At 40.4% G+C, this 12,070-nt stretch overlaps 1 protein-coding gene and 3 non-coding genes across 5 annotated transcripts in view; 1 reads left to right on the top strand and 3 right to left on the bottom strand.

Annotated features, from left to right (window-relative positions):
- The window catches only part of sema3h (sema domain, immunoglobulin domain (Ig), short basic domain, secreted, (semaphorin) 3H), a 111,434-nt gene that overhangs the window by 85,382 nt on the left and 13,982 nt on the right, over positions 1-12,070 (top strand). For both annotated transcript variants that reach the window (XM_035159213.2, XM_035159212.2), the window contains exon 9: positions 10,681-10,750. In XM_035159213.2, coding sequence (XP_035015104.1) covers positions 10,681-10,750 — 70 coding nt within the window. The remainder of the gene's footprint in view (positions 1-10,680; positions 10,751-12,070) is intronic.
- Positions 1,136-1,207, bottom strand: trnam-cau. The gene has a single exon. It is a non-coding gene; the product is annotated as a tRNA-Met (tRNA).
- Positions 1,214-1,286, bottom strand: trnar-ccu. The gene has a single exon. It is a non-coding gene; the product is annotated as a tRNA-Arg (tRNA).
- trnam-cau lies at positions 6,234-6,305 on the bottom strand. Its single transcript has one exon. It is a non-coding gene; the product is annotated as a tRNA-Met (tRNA).

Below are 12,070 nucleotides of genomic sequence, written 5' to 3'. Positions count from 1 at the left end.
GGTTAGAGGGAACAACTACTATATACTACTCTATGTGACATGGACACCAGCTATATTTACCCCCAGACTAATGCAGATATAACTAAAAATGTTTGAGGTTCTATTGCAACTAAACCAACTACAGCATGTTTGAAAATATCGTCTAACAGGTCATCTGGTCTATTTTTAGTCATAAAATTACAAAACAAACAAGATTGAGACAACGTCACCTGCTGTCATTGCAGTAACTTTGCTTTAAGGCTTTTTAAAATTGAGGCTCATTTTCTCTGCGCTAATGCAGTGATCCGTCTTAGTGTGTGTTGTTTCAGTAAATTAGCACTCATCACCATGCAGAAGACATCTGGAAGTGGGACAAACACATGGACTCTTAAATGAGATGGTACTTTAATACAAATTTAAAAGCTGAATAAGGCCTGAATGGGAGTTAATGGGAATTGAAAGTGTAAAAACTCTTTTGACTTGTCCACATTTCCTATTTTTGTTGAGGATAAAATGCACGTAGTAGCTCTCTAATACTCCAGCTATTGACCTTACAACAGGACAGTTGAGTGACATTTTTAGGGAAGTTGATGTTTTATGGACAACATTTTTTATCCAAGTTTGTCAAGCAGACGTGATTGTTCCTGAAGGGATTATTACAGAGTGAAAAAGTTTTGGGAAGTCACTTGCGAGCGCTTCTTTTCTGGTGACATCAAACACATGCAAACAGTTATTGGTCAGCGAGCAACATGTGGTCTGCCATCTCTCTGTAGCCCATGACACGGCAAGAATTGATGTCCCTATCTTCGTGTAACATGACACAGTGATTATCTTAACAGACAAAAGTATCTTACAGTCTGATCCCAGCATAAGCTCTGATGTCAAAAGTTGATCCTACAATCCATCTGTTTGGGCTGGAGACTATAGGTTTTTAATGAAAAGCATGTATAACATATTGGGATAATTTGGGTGTCAGGAGACATTTGGTCACCCGGCACATTCATTAATTGCTGCCTATGCTACTAAGCGCAGACAGCAACAAAGTCGATGAGTACAGAGTTTTGTATTTGCTAAATTTATTGAGGTTTTGTATTAAACAGCTGAAGTAGCTGTTTGCGTCACTTTTACAGAAAATCACCTCCTGGTAAAAGATAATTAGCAGAGGATAGTTTCGATCTATCGACCTCTGGGTTATGGGCCCAGCACGCTTCCGCTGCGCCACTCTGCTGTTTATCACCCCAGATGGGACTCGAACCCACAATCCCTGGCTTAGGAGGCCAGTGCCTTATCCATTAGGCCACTGGGGCCTGTTTTGATGTGTTTTTCCATACAATTTCTCATGAAAACATGGCGCTATAGAGTGACACGTGCATAGGCAACTTGGTTTACTTGTGTTTCTTGTAGACATTTTGCCTCTCATCCAAAAGGCTTGTTCACTTCTACCTGGAAGCTTTCAGGTATTTAACCTCTTTAGGTCTTTGTGTTGACAGTCGTTGGGTTGAACAGATAGGTCGTTGAAACCTCCACCAGCTCGTGGGTCATTGGGGTCTCCCGAGTTGAGGTGTGAATGCTATTGTTACCTACTAGTCACAGACCCAACCTGATATTGTGTGAATCATTAGGGTCACAGGATTTGGGGTGTGGTTGGGAATTGACAATTGAAAATTTAGGACTGAAGTGTAGGTGGCTGACCCACAGAGGTTAAAAACCTGAAACCTCCCTTAATCAGTTAGAAAGAAAAGAACCCTTTTGGATTGGAGATCAAAAGTCTTCAAGAAAGACAGTGCCTATCTACCAACTTGAAGAGGTACTGTATTAAACAACTGTAGTGTCTCTTTGTGAAATATTTACAGACAATCACGTCCTGGTAAAACATTGTCAGCATTGTCACATAGGGTTTTCACATTTTCACGTTTGATTTGACAATACTAAGCTATGAAGTGAATTGTCACGCATACTGATTGGCATTCACAGTAATCAGCATTATCTGTTTGCCACATTCTTGAGAACACGATATCTCAAGAACGCCTTCAGGGAAGTACTTCAAATATGGTACAGACGTTCACATGGACTCAAAGATGACCTGATAAGAAATTGACTAGTTGTGACTCATACTAACTGATTAGATTTCAGTGGTCAAAGGTCAATATCATGGTCACCTCATATGAGTAAATAATAATGTGTGCACTGGTTACCATAGGGATGGAAATGCGGGGGTTATTCTAGTTTACTCCAAAATGGAACTGCTTGTGGATTGTCTCTGAGGCTGTTTGGCTTTAGTGGATAGTGGCAGAAAAAAGAGAGTGGAGGGTGAGAGCCTGCGTGTAGGAACGGAGGATGGAGCAGATACATGTATGACTGAACCACCAGGACGCCCAACCCTGTCAGATTAACGTGAAAAATGTGTCTCCGCTATGTACTGGTGAATTACCTCATTTATAAAAACACACTGTGCTTTAAGTGGGTATGAAAACATGTTTTGTGATACTGAAGAAAATGAATCATGTCTCGACACCTACATTCAGCCTTTCTAATCCATCATAGCTTGTGTAGAGAAAAAAAACTTGAATGGAAGCCCAGTTTATCAAAAGGAGAAAAACAGGAGAATGATAGAGGGGGAGAGGAGGGATGAGAGGGGAGGAGGGGAGCTTAAAAAGATGGGGAGAGAGAAAAATGAAGTAGGACAAGTAAAAGGAGAGCAGAGGTTAAAGCTAGAGGTGTAGACCAGGAAAATACAGGCAGAGGTTGGAGGAGGAGAGAAAGAATTGATGTAATCAGAGTGTCATTGCTCTAACACCGTGAAGGAGAAGGTGAAGATGGAGCAGAGGGAAAGAAGAGCTGATTAAGAGGACTGAGTAGAAACTTTGCTTCAGTGTAGGAAAAGTAAATAGAAGATGAGGAAACGAAAGGAGCTCTGGACAAAAAAGACACATTGTTCCTCAGGAAAAACTAAAAAATTGAAACAATGTTTCACGTGTGGCTGGTATTTAAAAGACGTCTGAAGTGGAAATTACAGTAGCATGGGCATAATTTGCCTGCTGTTATGCAAATGTCTGGTACAGCCTCCCCTCTTAGCACTAGTTTTATATTCCCCTTGAGCTATGGTACCCTGAAAGTGACACAAGGGAAGCTATATAGGATCGCTAATTAGAGTGAAAATCCTGGAGAGAAGACGGAAAGTAAGTTTTAAAAGTAACAAAGATCCTCCCTGATCACCAGCAGTACTTTTTCCTTACATCTCTTTACAATGTAGACATTTATTTTAAGTGCTACCAGGGAGTTCAGAATGAAAAAGAAATTCACAATAGACAGACAGAAGAGGAGGAGGACAAAAGAGATGTGATATTTATGAACAAGGAAACACTACAGCCCAGACAAAAGACTTTTCCCCTCATTGGACAAGGAGGGGATGAGTGAGGTGAAGTGAAGCTAAAAGGGTGCGAGGGGTGATGTGATGGAGACAGGGAGGGAGGGAAGGACGGGAATGGGGTTAATTGGAAAGAATGGAGAAGACAGTAAGGTGGAGAGGGGGGGACAAGGAGGAGTGTAAGAGTGAGACTTTTTAAAAGCTATAGTTACTTAATGTAAATTATTGGTGTTTGGCCAAAGGCTATATTCCTGCTGGCTTGGTTCCCAGTCTTAAAGTTATTAAAAGTAGAATTATAGATAACATTTTCTTTTATAAGTAGATGTAGAGAACATTTTCCATTGAACATCATAAGTGAACTTGTCTTTCCAAAGATGATACCTCATGTCATTTTTTGGGGGGAAAGTTTATGTTTTTGATTTGCAGGTTAGTTACAGAAATGCTTTTATTAAATGTCCTTCCCTGCAACTGTGGGAGAGCAGACAACTTCCAAATGGATATCTCAGTCTGGACATGAACTCAAAGAGACGTGAAGATGGAGATAACAGCAGTGGCTAGAGGGGGGAAATGTGTCATGGAGAAAATAATGGTGCAGCGAAAGGAATAGGGCCAATAGCCCCAAGGCTAAAGGACAGGACAAGATGAAGGCAGGGCGATTATTGGCAAATTAATCGGGATGGCCACAAGGAATTGAAGACAGGGAGCGTAGTCACAAAGGCGACAAGGCGGAGGAAGATGTTGGCATTCTGGGTGGCTGGGCAGGGAGAGAGGGAATGAGGGAACAGCAGAGAAATGAGGAGGTTAAGGGAGTCTGCCTCAGGGCTGTGGCCAGACAATTAGGAGGAGGAGGAGGAGGAGAAAGATAGGGGCTGAGGCTGCAGGTCTGCGGGCCAGACAAGACTATCTTCCCTCAGGGGGAAACAACCTCTTTTTTTTTTAGAGAAGAAGACACATGACCAATCCTCCAGAGAAAATAGGCCAGACACACAGATGGAGAGAGTGATGGAGGGAAGGAGAGATAGTGGGAGGGAGGGATGGAGAATGAGAGGGACGGGAAAAATGAGAAACAAAGAGAACCAGAGACGCCTATAGCGGGATCCTGGGAAGTCCAGGTGGATTTGCGAAGAAAGGGAGGCGGGGGTGAGCACCTGAAGGAGAGATAAGAGAGAGAAAGAAAAGGAGAAACGTAGATTCAGAAAGAGACAAAGAAAAGCTGCTCAGAACGAGTGATTATTGATGGTGGTCTCCTGAAAGTGAAAGAGAGAGAAGATGTAGATTAAAAGAAAAGAAGACAGTGTTTTATACAGCTGCAACATGATTTAACTGCTTTGTGTTACATATTTTAAAAGTTAAAATCCGTGCTCCTTCCTGAAAAATTATTCATCTTCATTCGTTCAAGTACATTAACCACATATTTCCTGCACTTAGTGTTAGTGACGAATGTGTGTGTTTTGCTCTCCCTCCCCTGCTAAAGATGAATGACATTAAAGGCACTACAGTTTAATAAATCAAACAGGGATGTTTGATTTATTAAATTAATCAGCCCTGATTTAGACTTGTCGCTGGCTGATAAAGGAGATTTTTTTGCAAACCTGTGCTGTAAATAACTGCGACATCTTCTTAAAAGTCTGTAGAAAAAAAAAATTTGTTCTGGCTGCGTCTTCCAAAGTCTAACTATGTTTTCATGAGGAGCTGAATTCACACTGAGGTGCTGAGAAGAAAGGTGGCTGACTAACTTTGAAGCACAAGGTAGGACTCAGAATTTGTACCCTACTGGGATTACCAAAGTTTGCATTAAGTTTTTGCACTTTTTGAATATTGAACTGAGCATATTTGCAGGCTATGTGGCCTCTTTTCTCCAGTATACTAAAGAGGAAGGTTGTTGTTGATGTTGCAAGGTGGAATTGTGAAACAGGAAAGGTTTGTCAAGCTGCCTATTGGATTTTTTCCTCAAGGGATTATCACAACAGATGTATGACTCTAGGTTTTCGTAACCTGACACAGGGATAGTCTTAATTTCTTCCAATTCAAGGAGGTTTTGTATTAAACAGCTTGAGTCCTTTTCCCAGTATTTCTTTAACAATCACCTCCTAGTAAAACACCAACAACAGAGGATAGTTTTTGATCTATTGACCTCTGGGTTATGGGTTCAGCACGCTTCTGCTGCACTGACGTCAAATGTAATTCCACAATCTGTTATCGCTAAAGACTTTTTTAATTTATGAAAAGGATGTATAACTTATTGAGGACATTGAGCTTGGGAGACTTGTGTTGACCTGGCTTTTACAATAATGGCTGCCTACGCTACTAAGTAAAATCCAGCCCCCAGTAAAAAGTCTAGAACACAGCTCCTAAGCAGGATTCACTCAGAGCAAGTGGAGGTGTTGATGACGTTTCTAAAACGCAACAGATGCAAACATTTAAATAGCAAAAAGAAAACAAATATCTAAGGATGAAAGAGAGGAGCCATACACGTAGAAGACACAGACGAAGATGTCAAGAGAGCTGTTGATAAAGGCAGACGCTGATGTGCTGCACAAAAACATGTGATCTCTGCAGCAGAATTAATACGTTAGCTCCTAGATGTTGGTGGTTAAAGGTTAACATCTTTGGTTCAGAATGAGTTTTATTGTCAAAGCATGTGAGGAGTTGAATGAAAACAGCCAGAGTACCTCTTTTGAGAGTCTGCGTGTAGGAACGGAGAATGGAGCAGATACATGTATGACTGAGCCGCCAGGACGCCCAACCCTGTCAGATTAACGTGACAAATGTGTCTCCGCTATGTACTGGTGAATTACCTCATTTATAAAAACACACTGTGCTTTAAGTGGGTATGAAAACATCTTTGAGTGACTTTTATGGAGAATGGCTTCATGGCACAAAATGATAGCAGAGGATGGTTTCGATCCATCGACCTCTGGGTTATGGGCCCAGCACGCTTCCGCTGCGCCACTCTGCTGCTGCTTAGTGTTGAAATGATAAGGACAATGGCCTAGACTCTGTACTATTTTGTCACACTCATCACAGCTTTCCAAAAGATTGAGTGGCTACTGTGTACAAGCTGCAACTTTCTAGCATTTGGCTCAACTGTTTTTTGAAAATACTTTTTGCTTTGTACTGTACAACAACTAACTTTTGATATTGTTGTCTTGTTGTGAATTGCAGAGTAGACATTTGCCTAATATTATATGTAACCTAGACATCTAAAAAACAACTTTAGCCCTATTTTAACCCACACTGCAATACATTCCTTATCTGAGAATCATTACCTGTTAGGCTGTACAACAGCAACTCTGGTTCTTTAGTAATTTAAGTTAGTTTGTATATTCATCTGTAACAAATATTTTTTTCCTAAACTGTCTGCTATTCGTTGGCCTCTTTCCTTCGTCTTCACCTCTGCACATAAAAGTGTATTCACCATCCCACATGTCAAACATCTGTCCTGCAGACAAATAGCCCCATCACTGGGTTGTCAACATGGCCAAATATGGTTCTGACCACCTCTGCAGATGTTGTTTGGAAGATTAGAGGTCGGGTGCGTATTTAGTGCACTTACAAATGGATTTGTATCTCTTCTTTGCTCTATCTGATCACGATCCAATCACCCGATAAACATGTTTCCACCAGATTTAAGGGGAGTTGCTCTTTCATCTGGCCTGTAACGACGATCAGGTTGAGATGTAAATCTGTCAGTGCCCTTCTTTTGAGTCTCTGGATCATTCCCTCTGTGAAAAAATGTTGAGGTGCTTTGGATTCACCAAACAGAATATATATCATCCAGAGTAATAAATCAGAACCGCCTTGAAGAATTTTAAGACAAGTAGTAGGTATGGAAAAAAAAAGAAAATGGAGTTATGATAGAAGTTTTGATTAATGAAAGGAGGGGAAGACAGTCTGGTCTTCTTTGAAGGATGTAAGCAGTAGAGAAAAAAACTAGCTTGAAATGATAAGAAAAGTGAAGAAAGAGAAATAGATGGAGGGATGAGATACACATTAAGCAGTAGACAGAAAAAAGGACACACTAAAGAAAATTTAATCTTGAAGCAATATAATGAATAAGGGATTCAGGAAGTGAGCAATGTGTACGCTGCAGGCTGCAAATTACCCATAATCCTCCCTTCTATGTCCTAAGGGGCCTGCTGATTGCTTTGATTATGCCTCTTCGCTACCATCAGCAATGGTCGCCGCTTATCTTTCAGGTTGTCAGCTCGTCCTGTTCTTGTCAATGGGGAAATCTCAGGAGCGACACCAGGGAATTTCTTGAAATTTCAAGAAATGTTCACTTCACAAAAATGAACAGAATAGTTTTGGTGGTAGATGATAGAAACATATTTTTTTCAACGTTTCACGTGAATATATAAAGTTTTGGAGCGACTTCTCGCAGATATTGATTTACAGTAGCCGGTGTGGCAGAGTTGACGGTAACTAGCAGCTCAACATGAAAAGTTGTGACAGCAGCCTGCCCTCTGTTGTCTTCTTGCCACCACTTTGGCCCATGCCTGCAGATTTATTCTGACAGCATTTGTCTCTGTGCACCAGTCGGTAACTGACAGATTTGATCTATCTCATGACACTGTACGTTTCTGATGGAATAAAATAATGACATGATGACAATTCATTTCCAAAAGGTCAAAGGTCACCTTTACTTTGACATCATAATGTTCCAGAAAAAAACTGACAATATCAACGCCAGAACTGAGTAACAGACTGTGACCATATGTCACGTGTGTCCTTGATTGTATATGTCTTCTGTGGAGCCAGATTAATAATCCATGTTTTTAACTTTGAAGCTTCTGTACGGCAACTTCCATATTCACCACGGCTACAACAATGTGTTCTGTCAGAATCAGCTTTGTTGCCCAAGCATTTTAACAAATACATGCACTTCTGACTGTAGAACAAAGACAACAAAGCTTAACATAGTCAACTCGTATGATTTTAATTTTTTCAATCCTGACAAATAAGAATGAGACATAATACCTTTAATTAAATAAGTCTCCAACTGCAACTTGACTGATTGGTGGAAGCATGTAACAAGGCAGTAATTCTACTTTCTCATAGCTTGATGTCTGTCACTGTGTGTGGCGTGTGTGTGTCTGAGTGTGTGGGTGTTAGTGTGTGTGTGTTTGTGAGATGAAATGAGATTAGACTTCCTGCTGGGCTGTAGTTCCATGGAGGCCACCTGAAGCAGCAGGAACGACAGGAATGTTGGAATGATGATACGCTTCATCATCTCAGTCACCACAGCAACATCTCTGCCTCAGTGTGGGAGAGGAGATGAGTGTAGTGAAGGGAAGAAAAGAAAAGAAAATAGAGGAGAATAAGAGTCGAGACACATGCAAACCTTGTTTAAAACATGCTTTTCCAACCATCATTTCTGCAAACTCTCTGTATCTCAACAACGACCTCAGCACTTTTCAGTTAAATCCTTTTTGTAGAGTTTCTAAGACTTTTAAAGTTGTTTGCCAACTGTAACCTCGGAGCCAAGTCAAGTCACATATTTATAGATTATCCCAGCATGCCACACAGGAAAGAAAGGTCCCTGTTCTCTGCTGTGATGCGATGGTAAAAACATTTTCAAGTCTTATCTCAGACAACAGAGCAAAACAGGAAATCTTTGATTATTATATGACTGTGAAAACGAAGTCGGAGCTGTGACAGCAGACTAGTGAATTATACAATAATGAACAACACCAGAGAAATGGAGTTGAAAACGTTGAAATTGTGTTAAACTGTAATGATCATGAGCTAAAAATCACACATTTGAACATTATGTATCAATAATATCATGTTTTTATATGTTTCTTTCTTTAGTGGAGTTATTCAGTAGAGCTCTCATTCAAATAGCCTGTGCTCTCACTCAAATAGCCCCTGCTTGTGCTTAGATTTGCTCTGCTTGTGATCAAACTCTATTTTTGAACTCAGATATCTTGACCCCTGCAGTGGATGTGTTTAACGTTATCTAATTTACAATATGTGAAACATTTTTAGAGCAGAAAACCGTAGGGCTGGGCGAAATGACTTCAAATCAATATCATGCTTATTTCAAACTTTTGCCTCGATTACGATTAATGAACGATTATTTTATTGCCCAGCCCTTTGAATCAGTTTGGATGTAGAGGTAAAGGAGCGAGGCCTCTTAGAAGTCAGGAATACTTCACCACACCATATGGAGCTGTCTGCAGTTACATTTTCTGAACGACTAATTAATTTAGATTGTTTGTGACTTTGTAAACTAGAGTCTTTTGAAGACATTTTTCAGTTTTCATTAGTTGCCATCTGTTTGTCTGTTTGTTTGTTTGTCTGCTTTCCTGTCAATCTGTTCATCTGTGAACTGTGACATGCTTTGTTTCCATTGTAATTTGGGATTAAAAGAAATCACACTGACTAGCCCGAGGAGAGAAATCTGAGTATGTGACTAATATGGAAGAGTAGTTGTGTTTGTTTGTTAAGCAGAACATCTCAGACTCCACTGTTGAAGGTTACAGCCTCTTAAACACTTTTACTGAAGCTCAAACAATAAATCGGATAAGTTCACCAAAGTCTTACTCCATGATGTGAGTAGTGGCCAAAACTCTGCAGGATACCTTTAATTAAACCTTTATTGGTTGTATTTTTTATTAGTAAATTCATTTTACCAGCGCTGTAATAGATTGATTCTGACCTATAGCCCAGGGTGTTGCTATTGTGCCAAGTTGGTACACAAAGCTTTAATTATTGTCATTTATCAAAGAGGCATCATATTAAATGTCACTAGTTAGTCAAGTTTGGTCCGATGGTTTATGAGTTATCAGGTTAGAAAGACAGACAGATGGAACGAGAGAAAATCCACACTCCACCTGATTGCTCAGTGTGAGGGACGACAGTCGCAGCAACACCAAAGTGAGAAAAACATATCACATGTGATCCACTTTGTTTTAAATAAAGAGCGAAGGCTGAGGCGTGGTGTTAGTGTGTGTGACAGCAGGTGTCGTTCTCCTGTGGCGGACTGAGCGCTCAGCTCTCCCACTGTGGCCGGTTATTAATGGCTACGGATTCATTACAAGCAGCCAGTCAGCCATGCTGCCAGCACGCCCGATGCTATTAGTCACACAGTCAGACTGATAGATGCACACAGGCATACACACACACAGGCATACAATTAATGAGCACCAAATACCACCCCCAAACGCCTAGACACTTACACAGATTCAAGAACATTACACACAAACCTGTGGAACAACAAATGAATCACTTCTGCGGTAAGGTTTTTATTTAGAATATCTACTGTGGTGTATCTAACGTTTATCCATTTTCCTTGTGTTCCTTTCTTATTCCTTATTCTCTCTATCCAGAGGACATCTTTATCCTCCAGGGGAAAGACAAGAAGAACCCTCTCATCTACGGCCTGTTCACCACGTCGAGGTAGGTTCCTCTGTAAAACACAAAACATCAGAGCTGAGTAACTTCAAATTATAGTTTACAATTTGCGCACCCTTGTGTAGATACCAAAAAATTCCAGTGGTGTGATGACTGGGAGGGACTGGGGGTGTCATAAATTTCCACTGGGTGGAGAAATTTGGGTCATAGTCACTCATAGTGACACAAAAAGCACTGAATTTTTAGCCTGATTAACAACCACAAAAATCCCTGACCATATATTAAGAATAGTTGCCATGATGTCTTCCAAATTGACTCTCATGATCCACTAAAACCAGAAGGAATCCAAGCTGCATTACACCAGGGACAGCTACCATACTAAACTGCTGCAGCTCACACGTGGTTGTCCACGACACTAGCATGTTACTGCCAGCCCTGTCTTTCTACACTAAGTTTGCCTTGGATGATGGCCATAAATAAAAATAAATCATCCAGCATTGATGAGCGGTCTAAAGAGTGAATAGTTGGGTACTAACTAGAAACTAAGCACATGATATTAGTTTACCCTCAATCAGAAGGAGAGAGTCCACCAAATACCAGACATTGAAACTATACTGAAATGTGTCAGTTCTAATATTGTTAGAAGATTGTTTTTACCGACAAATGGATTCATATTTTATGTGTCTTTATTTTTATATGAATATGCCGAGTATTTACATTTTTTAACCATCCCCTTGCCGGGCTTTGGTACATGTGCCCAGGAATCACTCTCGGTTTGCATTTGGAGTATCATCACAGTAAAAACAATCCAAAGAGACCTGCAGTGTCGCAGTGTTATATATATACACACAAGAAATATAGCCAAGATGCCCCAACTCGAGGACGAGATGACACATCGAAGCTTCTGCAGTGCACTGTGTCCCCTCTCACCTGCTTTCATTGCAGCCAGAAGGAAAACCAAACGTTTCACACATGAGACGTAATCAGTGTGTCCTGGGCCATAGGCAGTTATGCACTTTTGCAGCCCCCAGAGGCAGCAGTAGGTACTGCAAGTGTCTAAATGAGACATTTAATTAAAGATTTAATTGCTGTCATATAATATCAAAGTCATTGATTAAAGGGCAGATGACATGGGGGCAATTATGAGATTTCTCTCTTCCTCTTTTCAAGATGTGAATGATAAGGATTTATACATAAAATATAGATGCAGCTTTATATGAACTTTATATGGACCTGGGTTATATTGTGATGTGGAGAATTGGTTGGCAAGAGTTGAAAAAAGTTACTTTTCATTAAATTGTATCTTTAAATAGTTAAAAAAAAATCAACGACTGCATTTTCCTATAGTGTGTGTCATCATGAGTC

This window comes from Hippoglossus stenolepis, chromosome 6 (assembly GCF_022539355.2).
Source record: "Hippoglossus stenolepis isolate QCI-W04-F060 chromosome 6, HSTE1.2, whole genome shotgun sequence".
In the NCBI taxonomy this organism is placed as follows: Eukaryota; Metazoa; Chordata; class Actinopteri; order Pleuronectiformes; family Pleuronectidae; genus Hippoglossus; species Hippoglossus stenolepis.
This window is presented reverse-complemented; position numbering and strand designations above follow the sequence as displayed.